We start from the raw sequence: 18579 nt of genomic DNA, 5'->3' as shown, positions 1-18579 counted from the left end.
AGCTTCAATCTCTGTGCAGATATACGCGTTTCTAACATACAATGCGACACCCCCTCCTCGTTTATCAAGTCTGTTTCTTGCAAATAAGTTGTATCCTTCTAGTCTTGTATTCCAGTCATGTGTATTGTCCCACCAAGTTTCAGTGATTCCAATGACATCATATTTCTTTTCCTGTGTTAGTAGTTCCAATTCTCCTTGTTTGTTGCCCATGCTTTGTGCATTAGTATAGAAACATTTTATCCTAATATTTGCTATCATTAGGAAAAATAAAGCAATATAGTGACTTAAATCCTAGCCCACGTACGCGCTATTAGTAACATGTCAGCAACGCTGGGCTGTGACACATGATGTAATGCTTCATTATGAACTACTGTATGTTACATAATACTCCACGGGAGTTATACATTTACAGATACAGCACTAGATACAATTTAACACTCCCTTTGTCACTGCCACCACTGGAATCATCAATTTAAGCTTTAGCACATTTATCCAGACAGAAAATCAGACACAAAGAAGTCGATTCACTAAAAGTCGATATGAACCAAACCAAATGATCACAGCTAAGAGGAAAGCTGTTGGTGAATGTGAATTATTAGAAATCTGAAAAATGCTGAATCTTTTTGTAAATGCTTTTTTTTTTTTTTTTTTGCAATTATGTGTAATTATGAAACTACAACTCTGTGCAAGTCCTGACAACCTGTCACGATAGGAGTTGTAGTATCAGAACAACTGATAAGCCAATAGTTGGATATCTCTATAGTAAAAAAAAATAAAAATATATAGGTTTAGGAAATGGATGGAGCTAAAGCTAGGTTCACAATAGCATTTCATATTTTTCTATTGTGGACTATGATGCATAGAAACCGCGCCGGATGGACCCCATTTACTATAATAAGGAGGCTCTGATGCAAGTTTGGACCTATTCTTAAGGCCGCCATGCACATTAGACTAATGTCAGCCAAAGGCGGCAATATTGACAGTCTAATGTGAATGAGGGCGAGGGCTGACTGATCGTTCGGGAAGATGTCGAGGACAGGACTGGCCGCCAGGAGAATCCTCCGGTGAGCCCCATGTGAAGGAGTGCTACTGAGTAGTGCTATTGTGCACTTGATTCAGAATTTGCAGAAAAAGGTATAATCTAATCATTCATTAAACAAGCTAGCATAATTATTATATAGAAGCTAAAATAAATTTGTGCACTAGGGTCAGGTTATTTTTGCATGTAGCTGAACAGTGGGTCCCATGAATCAATGTTACTGGTGGGCCGATCATACAGTCCTTCCGTCAGTCTACGTGTCAGCTAGCGGCTTTCTCATAGAGAACACAAGCGTGATCGGTCGAGCGACAGCTCCTGTGTACGGGAGATGGCTGTCGGTGAAACGATGGGCCGGACGATGCTTTGGCCGACAGCCATCTAATGTGCATGGCCGGCATTAGTCTCTTTCTCCACTGGCGAGGAAGCATCATGCTGGAACAGGGGCAAATTTATCAAGCACTTTACTCCAGTTTTGTGCTAAAATGTTGCAAAATGTTTGAGCAACTTATAGCAAGTTTTTGGGCTTTTTTTCATGTCGTTTCTGTTACGTGTTACAGAACCACTCAGCACCCAGAATATGTTGTGCAGTTATATGTATGTATAATAGGTTCTATGTGAGATGCATGTCCCTAATGCATCAGCCCACAGGCTGCACCCCTGGGCAGAGGGGACACGATATTCTCCTTTTGTCCACCCTCCCCCACCTTTGTAATTCCCACAGTAAATACCGGCAGGCTCCGGCCACCTGTGGCTTTTGTAATGCATGTCTGGCCTGCCGCTTTTCTATTGGCCAGCCCTCTGTATCTGTGTGATATATTCTGTGTCCTGTGAGTAAAGTGTTGTCAGACTGGAAATACGTGGAGAAGCTGTGATCTTTTATATGCGCCCATGTAACCAAGGAATTCCAGCCAGCGTCATTCATTCAGACTCCAGCCAACGCAGAGCGGACCTCCGAAAATACGGGATGGTACTGAAAGAGGTACCCCAGCTTGGGTAAACCTCGTTACACTGGTGGCAGACAGCGGGATTTGATACCCCTTCTACAGGAGGAAAGGAATGAATGGAAAATAACTACTAGAAGTTAAAAAGGGCTACATTAAAAGATCTGGTGGAAGCCCGAGGGTTGATCGCCAGCAACAAAACCAAAGCGGATTTGATAGCAGCCATCATGGAACACGACAGTGCAGCGCCCCCCAATGTGAATGTGGAGGAGACCGAATTCCAGAGAAGGTAAATAACAGACTGGCGTTCTATGGCCCAAACCCTGCAGTAGAGATCATATGAGAGGTGATGGCTGATGTGCGTACTGATCTGAAGGAAAAGATGGCCGAGCGGACCAGGATAGAGCTAGCCAAGATGGAGATGGCAGAGCGGACCAAAGTGGAGCTGGCCAAGATGGAGATGGCAGAGCGGAGAGAGGAGAGTCAGTGAGCAGGGGGAGCTCTGGCCTTCGACCAGGTACCTTCAACAGTAAGCCACAAAAAGATCCAGTATAATGCCTTCTGACAGTTGGGGGAGGCAGAGGAAGACATTGATGGCTTTCTGCAGGACTTTGAGCGGCAGTATGCCCTTCATCAAGTGAAGCCGGAGCAATGGGTCCAGATTCTGGCCAGCAAGTTGACAGGCCGGGCAGCGGACGCCTATCACACGGTACCTGATGAGGACTGTACGGACTATGAGCGGATCAAAGAAGTGATCTTGGCCCGGTATGCGCTGACACCAGAGGCCTACCGCCAAAAGTTCTGCAGACTTATAAAATGCCTAACCGATACCCACGCTGAATGGGCCTGTAAATTACGGCAGTCACTGCTACAGTGGGTACAAGGGAGCCAAGCAACCACTAAGGAGGACGTCCTCCAGCTCTTCCTGTTAGAAAGATTCTTTAATGGACTAAACCCCGAGACACAGGAATGGCTTCGGGACAGGCGGCCAACGACTCTTGAGGAAGCCGCTCGTCTGGCCGATGAACATCATGATGCCAGGAGGCCGCAGTTGTCCGGATCAAAGGTGGTCACTAGGGGCCCGCCCATGGACCTGGAGGGCCCCAAACCACCGAAGATTGTAGGGGGACCAGCTAGAAACCCGGCCTACCACAGTCCCCCTGGGGCGCGATGCCACACCTGTCGTCAGCTGGGCCACCTGCAAAGACAATGCCCCAACCGGACTCAGCATGCCCAGTGGCCAAAGGCGGGAACAGCTACCTTCAGCCGGGCTGCTGTATACTGCTACCAAGGCGAAGCTGACCCGGCATTGGGGGCTACGATTAACCAAGGGGTGGAAGAGATGGAGGAAGTGCTGCATGAAGTAGACCCCGTGCAGGCAGCCCAGGCAGATAATCGACAACAGCATCGAGAGGTCGTGTGGGTTAATGGGAAACGTATGCAGGGACTAAGAGATTCCGGGGCAGCTTTGACCCTTGTGAAGCCTCATCTCGTCCGGGACCAAGAGAAGACGGACCGGACAGTGGCAGTCCATGTAGCAGGGGAAGCTATACATCGACTACCCACTGCCAGGATTCACCTGAACTGGGGAGTCGGGAATGGCCTTGTTGAGGTCGGCGTGATGGAGGATTTGCCTGCAGACGTCTTGCTGGGAAATGACGTGGGGCCCATGTTGTCTGCATTCTCGGTGGCCCCTCTGGCTGAGACCTAACCTGTGACCACCCGGAGACAAACTTGAGCTGCGGAGGCGGAATCACACTCAGAGGAGGCCCAGGTAAGACATCCCAGCCCTGCACATATTCCCATAGCCAGACACATTTCTTGGGCCACCCCAGATGAATTTAAGAGGGAGTTACTTGAGGATCCTTCATTAGAGGGATATCGTAGGAAGGCACAGGAGGGGAGAGGAGTACTGGAAGGGGAAAAGTTTGTATGGAAGCAGGGACTCCTCTACCAGATCACAGAGCAGCACCACACAGGGACGAGCCACACTATAAAACAACAGCTGGTAGTTCCCAAGAAGTATAGGCAGGATTTACTGCGAATCTCTCATGATATACCCTTGGCCGGGCACTTCGGCGACAGTCGCACCAGGAATCGCCTGACACAAAACTTCTTTTGGCTGGGGGTAACCTATGATGTTCGTCAGTACTGCCAGACCTGTAACAGTTGTCAGCGCATTGGCAAGAGGGGGGATCGATGCAAGGCCAAATTACACCCCCTCCCCATTGTGGAGGAACCATTAACCGAGTAGCGGTCGATATGATAGGGCCGTTAGCCAAACCCAGTCTGTCCAGGAAAAAGTATATATTGACAGTGGTAGATTATGCCACACGGTATCCAGAGGCGGTTGCGTTACCTAACATACTGGCAGAGACGGTGGCGGCTGCCCTGCTCCAGGTTTTCTCACGGGTTGGATTTCCCCGGGAGATTATCTCGGACCAGGGTACCCAGTTTACAGCAGAGGTGACCAACCAACTGTGGAAGCTGCGCGGCGTAAAGTCCATTAGAAGCGCCCCGTACCACCCGCAAACCAATGGGTTGTGTGAACACTTTAACGGGACATTAAAACAGCTCATTGGGACTTTTACCAGGACCTACAGGGACTGGGAGAAATTCTTGCCACACCTCCTGTTTGCCTATCGGGAGGTGCCCCAAGAATCCACGGGGTTCTCCCCGTTCGAGCCGGTATACGGGAGACGGGTAAGGGGACCCCTAGACTTAGTGCTGGAACACTGGGAGGGGGAGGGCCTCATAGAAGGGGTACCTATTGTACCCTATGTGCTGGAATTCCGGGACCGCCTACAGGAGCAGACCCAGGTTGTACGTGAGAACCTTCAGGCGACACAGCGGCGCCAGCGCGTATGGTACGATCGGAGGGCCAGAGAGCGCACTTTGTAAATAGGACAGAAGGTCCTGGTGTTAGAGCCCACTAAGCAGAATAAGTTTCAAGCTGCATGGCAGGGGCCCTACCAGGTAGTGGGGAAAATAGCCGACACAACCTATAATGTCGCTGATTGTGACGACCCCAGGTTTATCCGCATGTTCCACGTGAATATGCTGAAGCACTACGGGAGCGCCCTGAAGAGGTAGTGGCCATCTGTGCACCTGAAGCAGAGGATTTAGCCGGACTTCCCTTGCCGGATGTCTTAGGGGAAAGGACTCAGTCTAAAACATGGGACCAGGTACACTTGGGTGAAGACCTAGGCCCCCGGGAGAGACAGCAGGCGGAGGAGTTGTTGAGGCTGCGACAAAGGATGTTTTCAGAGAGACCGGGGTACACTCGCCTGGCACAACACAAGGTTGAGACCCAGGATCAGACCCCCCTGCGACAAAACCCCTTCCGCGTCCCTAAGTCTGTACGAGAGGGGATGCGACAAGAAATACAAGAGATGTTGCGTTTAGGGGTCATTGAAGAGTCAGATAGTCCCTGGGCATCCCCCGTAGTGTTAGTGCCCAAGAAGGATGGGACTACACGGTTTTGTGTAGACTATCGTAAGCTCAATGAGAAAACAGTGACGGATGCATACCCCATGCCGCGTGTGGATGAGTTGTTAGACCGGCTAGCGGGGGCAAAGTATTTGACCACCATCGATCTATGCAAAGGCTACTGGCAGATTCCCCTTAGTCCTGACGCTATTCCCAAGTCGGCATTTGTCACCCCGTTCGGCTTATTCCAGTTTCAAGTTATGCCATTCGGGATGAAGAATGCCCCGGCGACCTTCCAAAGGCTGGCTGACCGGCTTCTGGATGGTCTCCAGGACTATGCTTGTGCCTACCTGGTCGACTTCGCCATCTACAGTACGACATGGGAAGAGCATCTAAATCACCTAGAGACAGTATTGGACAGGATCCACCAGGCCGGAATCACCCTGAACCCAAACAAGTGTCACGTGGGCAAAGAAGAGGTTCGGTATTTAGGGCATTGGGTGGGAAGTGGGAAACAGCGACCAGAACCAGCCAAGATTGAGGCCATAGCCAAATGGCCCATCCCACGCACTAAAATCCAGGTCATGGCGTTTCTAGGGACAGCGGGGTATTACCAGAAATTTGTTCCCAATTACAGCAGCGTAGCCAAGCCCCTCACTGATTTGACCCATAAGAACCAACCCCGCCAGGTAACCTGGACCTCAGAGTGTGAGGAAGCCTTCCGCCAACTAAAGGACACCCTCACCAATACCCCTGTATTGGCCGCACTCGATCCAACCAAATGTTTCCTTGTTCATACAGACGCTTCTATGTTTGGATTGGGGGCAGTACTGAGCCAAAGTCGGGCCGGATGGCCAAGAACACCCGGTAGCTTATCTGAGTCGGAAACTACTGCCCCGTGAAGTAAGCTATGCGGCCATCGAGAAGGAGTGCCTGGCGGTAGTATGGGCACTCAAGAAGTTGCAACCATATTTGTATGGACGACAGTTTTCCCTCCTAACGGACCATAATCCCCTAGTCTGGCTTAATTGGGTCTCCGGAGACAACGCCAGATTGCTGCAGTGGAGTTTAGCCCTACAACCTCTGGACTTCACCATCCACCACAGACCCGGCAAACAAAATGGTAACGCCGATGGACTAAGTCGACAAACGGAACTTGTACCAACCCGACAAACTTCGGTCTTCCCCAAACCGATCCGTTGAGGATCAGACTGTGTATGCCGATCGCGTCGCTGAAAAGGGGAGCCGTGTTACAGAACCACTCAGCACCCAGAATATGTTGTGCAGTTACAGTATATGTATGCATAATAAGTTCTATGTGAGATGCATGTCCCTAATGCATCAGCCCACAGGCTGCACCCCTGGGCAGAGGGGACATGATATTCTCCTTTTGTCCGCCCTCCCCCCACCTTTATAATTCCCACAGTAAACATCGGCAGGCTCCGTCCACCTGCGGCTTTTGTAATGCATGTCTGGCCTGCCGCTTTTCTATTGGCCTGCCCTCTGTATCTATGTGATATATTCTGTGTCCTGTGAGTAAAGTGTTGTGAGACTGGAAATACGTGGAGAAGCAGTGATCTTTTATATGCGCCCATGTAACCAAGGAATTCCAGCCAGCGTCATTCATTCAGACTCCAGCCAACGCAGAGCGGACCGCCGAAAACACGGGGTGGTACTGAAAGAGGTACCCCAGCTTGGGTAGACCCCGTTACAGTTTCTAACTAACTTTTTGGTAAGTGGGCAGAGCTTGTCCCGAAGGGGGTGCGCCGGACAAACTCATCAAAATTGAAGCCACAAAAGTTCCTGGTTGGCATACATTTATTTTTGGTGTTGCTTTGCCCCTGAAAGAGGTGCCAAATTCACTAAGAGGCGCACACCTCTTTTGGCGCATCCTATTCCAGCACACGTTCCATCAAGACTGTCTTGCAATATGCCAATCTTGATGAATTTGGGGCAATATTTTATTTTCTTACTGCTCCAGCCAAAAAAGCGGGGACGCAGAAGGTACAAGTCTACTGGTTTTCAGCCTGTAAGAAGTTTTGTAAGCTCCTGAAGCTTAATTGATTTTTGGTAAGTCCACACACAGCAGGCTTTTTTTTTATCTTGGATCTGCAGCATGATCGGTGCAAGTTTGACTTTTGCGGTCCCACCGATCAGCTGATTGAATGGCAGCTGTGCCATTTGATTGATGGGGACCCTGGAACTTGAAGCCCCCATCCCACTGATTGATAGTTTATAATAAAGCTCAGCAGCCAATTTCAAGTCTATACATAGCAGATCAACATGTGTAATGCATGTTTGTATTCCTATATTGCAAGTTAATGGCCTAGAGTGCACAATCATGTCTTTACATTATGCACACACATGTTGTATTTGACAGGTAAATGTTAGATAGATGAATCCCGACACTGACATCATTGATCTCCACGGTGTATGTACGAGGAAAAGGCAGAAGATGGAAAAGGATGAACTGAAATGAGATCACATCCTAAGGTAGATTTACACTAATGGCAGTAGACTCACACCTTCCAGAATAATCCCAAATTCAAAGGAGTTCAGCAAAAAAAATTAAAGATGTATGGATTAACAAAAAAAAAAAAAAAAATCTACTGATGTCCTTTTTTTTGTTAGACCAAAAACACTACCTTTCTTGAATGTGAGCTGCATCTAATATTCCAGTATGTCAAGAGAATGGAGATGACTCAGAAACATACACAACCTACGATTAAGGGTTCCTCAAGAAATAACAACAATTTCAGAATCTCACACAATTCCCTCACGTTTGGGCGCAAGAGGGACAGCAAAGAGGCACGACATAAAAGTTGGGAGATCATCTTTATCTCCAGTTTCAAACTAAGCAAACTTCTTTTTTCACTATGAAAACTTTACTTTACAATTTTTATTATCGTCCACTGTCTAAGGCCTCATTCACACATCAGTATTTTTGCTTTCATCAGTATTTGTATGCCAAAACCAGGAGTGGACCTTACAGAGACAAACTATAATTGAAAGACAGACACCTGTTCTGTGTTTTGGAAGCACTCCTGGTTTTGGCACACAAACACTGATGAAAAATACTGAAGTGTGAATGAGGCCTAAGGCCAGTCTTAGAAAGTTGTATTAATGCCGCATTTTACAGTCCATGTTACAGAAATAACATTGTTCATAACTTTGCTTCTTCTGAACCCAGATTGGGATGTTGGCAACTTAAAGGTTTATTCTGGTCCCCAGAGATTATCATCGATTCATTGAATAGGTAATAATGATAGATGTGAGGACCCCCACTGATTGCCCCTATTCTGGCTCTCCTCTGATTGTAAGGTTCTGTTCACAAGTCCAGTTATCATCCGTTAGAACTGATCGAGCACTTATCTGTTAACAAAAAAAAAAAAAAAAAAGTTGTGCAGACAACTTTTTTCTGACTGGCTAAAAAAACAAAACTTATTTCAACTGAATTTTTTTTTACATTGAAGTCTATGGAAAGCGGATCCATTAATTAGCCGTTGTTTTTCTTCCATTTGAAACAAAACCAATTGGTAAAAAAAACAAAAAACAGATCCTTTTCAAATGAGAAAAACGGATGGATAATTAACAAATTTGTTTTACTTAGACTTCAATGTAAAAAAAAAAAAAAAAAAAAAAAATAGATCCAAGAGAAATCATTTTTTTAGCCGGATAAAAAAGTTGGGTCTGCACAACTTTTTGCCAATGGATTACTGCTGCATCCGCTCTAATGGACGATTACTGCACATGTGAACAAAACCTTAAGGGTATGTGCACACGGTGCGGATTCTGCTGCGGATCCGCAGCGTCTCTGCAGCTGCGGATCCGCAGCAGATTTAGGTGCGTTGTACAGTACCATTGTTTTCAATGGTAAACTGTAAAACGCTGTGGAAATGCTGCGGATTTTTCCGCGTGGTTTACAATCCGCAGCATGTCAATTCTTTTGTCCAGAAATGCTGCGGTTTCACACCTCATCCATTATGAGGTGTAAAACCGCAGGCAAATCTGCAAATAAACTACAAAATCCGCAGAGGCAAAAAAAACTCCATTTGCACATAGTCTAAAAAAAAAAAAACAGCTAAGAGAATATTAAAAAAATGGAGCAACAGGGTCAGGGGTAGACAAAGACAGAAGAGGAGCAGTAGATGCACCCTTAGCAGTTCAGCAGCTCCTTAATGTGTCTGTGATACGAACTGCTTGCGGTTTTGGGGGGTGGATATGGGATGGGACCCTTTGTGGCTGCACAGGTGGCACCAATGATGTGTTAGCTCCTGACCAAGGTGCTTGTGTAACAAGCTGCAGCATTCAGCTCCACCTGGCCATGGCCTTCCTGTCAGGTGAGAACCAGTGGGGCACAGTAGTCCCATCTCCTGGCAATCGGTGGAGTCGATTTTTGGAGACCAAAACATCCCTTTAAGTAAAGTCAGTTGAACCACAGGTGGTTCGGATATTGCAGCCATAATAGTGATCCTAAAATTCGGTTGTATTAGGACTGTGGGAAGATGGGATATAGGGAGTTAGTTACTGGGGTCCCCTTAGTGTGGACAGAACATTGTTTTATTTCCCCAAGAAGAGTAAAGGTGTCTTTATAACCCCACGGCGCTGCTATCATACATATGCCCAGTTTTCGTAATGTAGGAGATACCATACTCTGTAGTTGAGCCGTGCACTTGGGGTGCACAATCAGAGCATGGATTCCTAGATAAAGGAGCCAGATTGTCCACATGTGCCCTACTGGGAGATCAGTGACGAGGAACGAAATATATCTGCAATATCTGTTAGCGCTTACAAAAAAGAAGCTGTGTGGTATCATTAGGAAAAAATATAGCAACATAATGACAACTCCTACCCATATATACATATATGTAAGTGTATCACCTGCCCTAGCTATGCACAGCGCTCCTCACCAAATGGCAGATGATCTCCACCTGTAATAATAACAGAAGAGCTTGGTGTTGGCTGCTGTCAGCTGCTATGTGCAAGGAGATAAAGCCCAGAGATGGAAGGGCCACAGGAGCAGCCCAAGTCTTGAGTGGCACATTTAGAAGATGAGATCATAGTATTAACCCCTACCATTGCTGGAGTGAAAGCAAACCCACACTCTACAAAACAGACCCTGCTAATTCCATAAAGCACCACAAACTACTGCAAATGCACTGAGCTGGGACCACCATACAAGTTATGACCATTGCATCGCCCAGACACCTACAATATCATGTACAAATCTAATTCTCCGCCATCTGGAATGGTTATAAAAGAGGATCACAGGTACTCACCAAAGCAAATGACAGAAATATGATGGAGAAAGTCCAGCCTGGCTGTGCTGTGCATGGTGTTGAGGGGGGCTGTGATCCTTTGTCAGGCAGCCAGGGGGGTGCAGGAGGGGAGAGACTCCACATCAGCTGTGTCTTTTGTTAGACAGGGGATGAGCAATTGTCATTTCCAGCAGCACATATGCATTAAAGTGGAGCCTTTCTCTGTGTCTGTGTGCTGCATGGGAGGAGGAGTGCAGGCTGGAGGTGGAGAAAAGGAAGCATCTCCTAATGCTGCAGCTGATGACACTACTTCCTCACACACACATACATCCAAGCCCCCCTCCTCCTCCTCTTCTTCAATCCCCCCTTATTCTACAAGCAGGGCATCCTCACCTCCAGCTACACCTTTTGGCAGATGCCTCCCTAACTGCTCACCTCTCTCTGCCTCCCTCTACTGATCAGCCAGAGAACTGCCCCTTAGGGTACTGGTCAGCCCCCACTATCCCTGCACTGTGAATATGTATCAATGCAAGAAATGTAACATTGCAAAGGATCAAATATTGGGTACCATGCTTCTTAATTGTAAAGTGCTGCAGAATATGTTATAGAAGTAAAATGATTTATTATTATTTGTTGTTTTTTTCTGTTTAAAAATAGCAGAGTTTATTTACAAAACAAAGTAACATTCTGCAGAATAATTATTACAATGTAGAATATGTCTCTAAGAAGTATTTATAATGGTTACACAAACTCCTCTCCATCTGCCAAACCTTGCCTGGCAATAGGGGATTCTGGTGCAATTTAATTTACATTTGCATAACTAATCAGTTTTAGAATCCATCAAGAAGTCAGAATTTTAAGGTTTTCTTTCCTGAACTTTTTCATAAACAAATGATGGCAATAAGCCTGGCTACTCACTATTTACTCCAAAAGAACAGAAACACGTGAGTGCAGCTCTGGAGGATAATGCAGGAGGTAACTCAGGATCAGTAATGTAATGTATGTACACAGTGACTGCACCAGCAGAATAGTGAGTGTAGCTCTGGAGTATAATACAGGATGTAACTCAGGATCAGTAATGTAATGTATGCACACAGTGACTGCACCAGCAGATTAGTGAGTGCAGCTCTGGAGTATAATACAGGATGTAACTCAGGATCAGTAATGTAATGTATGTACACAGTGACTGCACCAGCAGAATAGTGAGTGTAGCTCTGGAGTATAATACAGGATGTAACTCAGGATCAGTAATGTAATGTATGCACACAGTGACTGCACCAGCAGATTAGTGAGTGCAGCTCTGGAGTATAATACAGGATGTAACTCAGGATCAGTAATGTAATGTATGTACACAGTGACTGCACCAGCAGAATAGTGAGTGCAGCTCTGGAGTATAATACAGGATGTAACTCAGGATCAGTAATGTAATGTGTGTACACAGTGACTGCACCAGCAGAATAGTGAGTGCAGCTCTGGGGTATAATACAGGATGTAACTCAGGATCAGTAATGTAATGTATGTACACTGTGACTGCACCAGCAGAATAGTGAGTGCAGCTCTGGAGTAGAATACAGGATGTAACTCAGGATCAGTAATGTATGTACACAGTGACTGCACCAGCAGAATAGTGAGTGCAGCTCTGGGGTATAATACAGGATGTAACTCAGGATCAGTAATGTAATGTATGTACACAGTGACTGCACCAGCAGAATAGTGAGTGCAGCTCTGGAGTATAATACAGGGGATGTAACTCAGGATCAGTAATGTAATGTATGCAAACAGTGACTGCACCAGCAGATTAGTGAGTGCAGCTCTGGAGTATAATACAGGATGTAACTCAGGATCAGTAATGTAATGTATGTCCACAGTGACTGCACCAACAGAATAGTGAGCGCAGCTCTGGAGTATAATACAGGATGTAACTCAGGATCAGTAATGTAATGTATGCACACAGTGACTGCACCAGCAGAATAGTGAGTGCAGCTCTGGGGTATAATACAGGATGTAACTCAGGATCAGTAATGTAATGTATGTACACAGTCACTGCACCAGCAGAATAGTGAGTGCAGCTCTGGAGTATAATACAGGATGTAACTCAGGATCAGTAATGTATGTACACAGTGACTGCACCAGCAGAATAGTGAGTGCAGCTCTGGGGTATAATACAGGAGGTAACTCAGGATCAGTAATGTAATGTATGTACACAGTGAGTGCACCAGCAGAATAGTGAGTGCAGCTCTGGAGTATAATACAGGATGTAACTCAGGATCAGTAATGTAATGTATGTACACAGTGACTGCACCAGCAGAAAAGTGAGTGCAGCTCTGGGGTATAATACAGGATGTAACTCAGGATCAGTAATGTAATGTATGCACACAGTGACTGCACCAGCAGAATAGTGAGTGCAGCTCTGGGGTATAATACAGGATGTAACTCAGGATCAGTAATGTAATGTATGTACACAGTCACTGCACCAGCAGAATAGTGAGTGCAGCTCTGGAGTATAATACAGGATGTAACTCAGGATCAGTAATGTATGTACACAGTGACTGCACCAGCAGAATAGTGAGTGCAGCTCTGGGGTATAATACAGGAGGTAACTCAGGATCAGTAATGTAATGTATGTACACAGTGAGTGCACCAGCAGAATAGTGAGTGCAGCTCTGGAGTATAATACAGGATGTAACTCAGGATCAGTAATGTAATGTATGTACACAGTGACTGCACCAGCAGAAAAGTGAGTGCAGCTCTGGGGTATAATACAGGATGTAACTCAGGATCAGTAATGTAATGTATGTACACAGCGACTGCACCAGCAGAATAGTGAGTGCAGCTCTGGAGTATAATACAGGATGTAACTCAGGATCAGTAATGTAATGTATGTACACAGTGACTGCACCAGCAGAATAGTGAGTGCAGCTCTGGAGTATAATACAGGATGTAACTCAGGATCAGTAATGTAATGTATGTACACAGTGACTGCACCAGCAGAATAGTGAGTGCAGCTCTGGGGTATAATACAGGATGTAACTCAGGATCAGTAATGTATGTACACAGTGACTGCACCAGCAGAATAGTGAGTGTAGCTCTGGGGTATAATACAGGATGTAACTCAGGATCAGTAATGTATGTACACAGTGACTGCACCAGCAGAATAGTGAGTGCAGCTCTGGAGTATAATACAGGATGTAACTCAGGATCAGTAATGTAATGTATGCACACAGTGACTGCACCAGCAGAATAGTGAGTGCAGCTCTGGAGTACAATACAGGATGTAACTCAGGATCAGTAATGTAATGTATGCACACAGTGACTGCACCAGCAGAATAGTGAGTGCAGCGCTGGAGTATAATACAGGATGTAACTCAGGATCAGTAATGTAATGTATGTACACAGTGACTGCACCAGCAGAATAGTGAGTGCAGCTCTGGGGTATAATACAGGATGTAACTCAGGATCAGTAATGTAATGTATGTACAGAGTGACTGCATCAGCAGAATATTGAGTGCAGCTCTGGGGTATAATACAGGATGTAACTCAGGATCAGTAATGTAATGTATGTACACAGTGACTGCACCAGCAGAATAGCGAGTGCAGCTCTGGAGTATAATACAGGATGTAACTCAGGATCAGTAATGTAATGTATGTACACAGTGACTTCACCAGCAGAATAATGAGTGCAGCTCTGGGGTAAAATTCAAGATGTAACTCAGGATCAGTAATATAATGTATGTATACAGTGACTGCACCAGCAGAATAGCGAGTGCAGCTCTGTGGTATAATACAGGATGTAACTCCGGATCAGTAATGTAATGTATGTACACAGTGACAGCACCAGCAGAATAGTGAATGCAGCTCTGAGGTATAATACAGGATGTAACTCAGGATCAGTAATGTAATGTATGTACACAGTGACTGCACCAGCAGAATAGTGAGTGCAGCTCTGGGGTATAATACAGGATGTAACTAAGGATCAGTAATGTAATGTATGTACACAGTGACTGCACCAGCAGAATAGTGAGTGCAGCTCTGGGGTATAATACAGGAGGTAACTCAGGATCAGTAATGTAATGTATGTACTGTACACAGTGACTGAACCAGCAGAATAGTGAGTGCAGCTCTGGGGTATAATACAGGATGTAACTCAGGATCAGTACAGGATCTGTAATGTAATGTACATATTGACTGCACCAACAGAAAAGTGAGTTCAGCACTACTTTCTTTTGAATGGAGCCATCCATTGTATTTTTGCAATGTATTAATGTAATTTATTAATAATAATGATGGGAACTCATTTATCTTGAACATTCTGATTATTTTTTTTTTTCATGGGATTACTCATCCAGATTTCCCAAACGTCTCACATGAGGAAGAAAGTCTGTTTTTCTCCCTTTTGTAAGGATCCTGTCTCTGTTATTTATTATTTATAGATTATTTTTTCATTCAGAGGTTTTTGCATTAGTTGTAGAATTCTTAATATCCTTTCAGTGTTGGTTTTCCCTAGAGATTGCCCTCATTCTGTCATTATCTCCAGTCTAGCACTAATACTGTTTAATACCTTTACAATTTTTTAAATACCACATCCTAGGTGTCACTGAATGAAATATTCCAGTTGCAAATCTTTATTCATTACATTGTTTTATGGTTCTCAACACATTTCACTTACAAATGATCAATGTAAATCAAAATTAATATCCCATGGAGGTCTGGATATGGAATGATACTCAAAATCAAAGGGGAAAATCAAATTACAGGCTGATCCAACTTCAGTGGAAATGCCTCAAGACAAGGAAATGATGCTCAGTAGTGTGTGCGGCCTCCACGTGCCTGTATGACGTTCCTACAACGCCTGGACATGCTCTTGATGAGGCGGCGGATGCTCTCCTGAGGGGTGACTTTCTAGACCTGGGATGGGGTATTTTATTGGTCCTATTATTTTTTGAGCAGTGTATATATATATATATATATATATATATATATATATTCCATGCTTTGGAATTGGAGGTTCATGTATCATACGCGCACTGTGAATTCCCCAATAACCGGTGGAGACAACCATGGTCCCCTTCATCACTTTTCAGTCAATTGCTTAATTGTACTGACAATTGGAGGCAGCATAGTTACGCGCCCCTGACAAATTGGTGGCAATGGTAGGTTCTGCATGATCTCTCCGGTGTTCTCCCTGACATTGAGTATATTTCCATTTAATGTATATGCAGCAATGGGATAAATCCATCCTTGGTGCATTACTCTACTTTTATCAACATAAAACCTCTTCTCCCAAGTGTTTGCCCATGCAGACATCACATTCAGATTATTCTATCACATTATATTGTCAAGCTCAGTTTTCTTATCCTACATAGTTTGGTTACATCACCAAAAACTGACACTTTACTCTCTTTCCCACCTACAAGGACATTAATAAAGAGATTAAAGAAAATTTGTCCTAACACAGATCCTTGTGGTCCCCACTGCTCCCGATTCAGATCCTTGTAGTCCCCCCTACTCCCACAACAGATCCTTATGGTCCCCACTGTTCCTGGTACAGATCCTTGTGATCCCCTTTACTCCCAGTAAAGATGCTTGTGGTTCCCTCTACTCCCCGTACAGATCCATGTCGCCCCACTGCTCACAGTATAGATCCTTGTGGTCTCCACTACTCCCAGTACAGATCCTTGTGGTCCCCCCTACTCCCAGTACAGATCCTTGTGGCTCCCACTTCTCCCAGTACAGACTCTTGTGGTCTCACCTACTCCCAGTGCAGATGCTTGTGGTCTCCGCTACTCCCACTACAGATCCTTGTGGTCTCCCCTAATGCCAGTACAGATCCTTGTGACCTTACTGCTCCCAATACAGATCCTTTTGGTCTCCTCTACTCCCAGTGCAGACCCTTGTGGACCCCACTGTTCCTGTTACAGATCTTTGTTGTCCCCTGTACTCGCAGTACAGATCCTTGTGGCTCCCACTTCTCGCAGTATAGATCCTTATGGTCTCCACTATTCCCAGTACAGACCCTTGTGGTCTCCACTGCTCCCAGTATAGATCCTTGTGATCTCCACTGCTCCCAGTACAGATCCTTGTGGTCTCCCCACTACTCCCAGTACAGATCCTTGTGGTCTTCACTGCTCCAGTACAGATCCTTGTGGTCTCCTCTACTCTAAGTGTAGATCCTTGTGGTCTCCACTTGTCCCAGTACAGATCCTTATGGTCTCCTCTACTCCCGAATCAGATCCTTGTGGTCCCCCCTACTCCCACTACAGATCCTTGTGATCCCCTTTACTGCCAGTACAGATGCTTGTGGTTCCCTCTACTCCCCGTACAGATCCTTGTGGCCCCACTGCTCACAGTATAGATCCTTGTGGTCTCCACTACTCCCAGTACATTTCCTTGTGGTCCCCCTACTCCCAGTACAGATCCTTTTGGTCCCCCTACTCCCAGTACAGATCCTTGTGGCTCCCACTTTTCCCAGGCCCCACTCCTCCCAGTACAGATCCTTGTGGACTCCACTACTCCCAGTACAGATCCTTGTGGTCTCCACTACTCCCAGTACAGATCCTTGTGGTCTCCACTACTCCCAGCACAGATCTTTGTGGTCTTCACTACTCCCAGCACAGATCCTTGTGGTCTCCACTACTTCCAGTACAGATCCTTTTGATCTCCACTACTCTCAGTACAGATCCTTGTGGTCCCCTATACTCCCAGTACAGATCCTTGTGCCCTCACTGCTGTCAGTACAGATCCTTGTGGTAGCCACTGCTCCCAGTACAGTTCCTTATGGCCCCCCCACTGCTCCCAGGACAGATCCTTGTGGCCCTCACTGCTCCCAGGACAGTTCCTTGCGGTACCCACTGCTCCCAGGACAGTTCCTTGCGGTACCCACTGCTCCCAGTACAGATCCTTGTGGACCCCACTACTCCCAGTACAGATTATTGTGACCCCACTGCTCCCAGTACAGATCCTTGTGGACCCCACTACTCCCAGTACAGATCCTTGTAGTCCCCAATACTCTCAGTACAGATTATTGTGGCCCTCACTGTTAATGTTATCCCATTTAGAGAATGTTCAATTTACAACTCTTTGTTGAAAACGTCTTACGTAAATCTTATGTACCCCAAGATGGTACTTTCCATTTCAGAGGTCTCTGGCTTCCACTTCTAAAGTCAAGTCCTTCCTTCCAATGGTTCTTTTTTTCATCTCCATCCTGTGCCCCTTGGAGTCTAACTTGGTCAGAGGCTTTATGTAGCCTTCCTTGTCCCGGTCCTGTCCATCAAATGGCCTTCTGATCTGGTGGCGCTCTTCCTTTCTTATCCTTCTCTAGGGTATGAAGGCTTGCGTCCAGTGCCTTTCCTTTTTTCCCTCAAAATGGTGTTCCCTCTTCATTCTGCTGCTCCATCCGCACCTTAGTGTTCTATCCACACATTATTATAGTCTTTATAGTATGTATGTTTTTTACGTTTCTGGATGCAAGCCCTTAGCAGATTAATTGGTAGGAGGATAGAAGTAGTAGTCTGTGCTGCTGGGCTAGATTCAAGAATGAGGGACATTAGATCACGTGGTTTATTCTCAACACGTTTCAAAGTTGAACCAACTTCTTCATCAGGAGAACCACAATATAACCACAAGGTGAGATCTCCCGACCTGAGGGTATTGCAGCAACTATCATACCTTGATTCCTCAATTGTGAATTAAAGAACCCCAAATTGTCAGCAATTCCTATACCTCTCACCTAGACCAATTTCAAATAAGACCCTGTTGCGCTTGGTGTCTCCCCTTCTATCTAGCCTTAGCAGATTGGCTCTATAGGCAGCTTTCGTTCATCCTGCTATTTGATGATCTTCTTTTCCTTCTTGCTATATGTATCTTACAACTCACCCAAGAAGACTTCTTTAGGACATCTCATGGTTCCTATTCT

General features: G+C 45.7%; 1 protein-coding gene across 7 annotated transcripts in view; it reads right to left on the bottom strand.

Annotated features, from left to right (window-relative positions):
* LRP3 (LDL receptor related protein 3) overlaps positions 1–11095 on the bottom strand; it is a 39563-nt gene extending 28468 nt beyond the window's left edge. For 2 of the 7 annotated variants that reach the window (XM_073560864.1, XM_073560868.1), the window contains exon 1: positions 10291–10668. Coding sequence is in view for 2 of the 7 variants with exons in the window: in XM_073560862.1 (XP_073416963.1) it covers positions 10689–10743 (55 nt within the window). In the remaining 5 variants the exon portion in view is untranslated. Of the gene's footprint in view, positions 1–10290; positions 10669–10688 lie in introns of those variants that run through there. The other 5 variants (XM_073560863.1, XM_073560867.1, XM_073560862.1 and 2 more) reach the window with 4 other exon arrangements.
* Between the last annotated feature and the right edge of the window lie 7484 nt (positions 11096–18579).

The sequence above is a fragment of the Dendrobates tinctorius genome, unplaced genomic scaffold (genome assembly GCF_039654945.1).
Source record: "Dendrobates tinctorius isolate UK_male_01 unplaced genomic scaffold, ASM3965494v1 ptg000307l, whole genome shotgun sequence".
NCBI lineage: Eukaryota > Metazoa > Chordata > Amphibia > Anura > Dendrobatidae > Dendrobates > Dendrobates tinctorius.
This window is presented reverse-complemented; position numbering and strand designations above follow the sequence as displayed.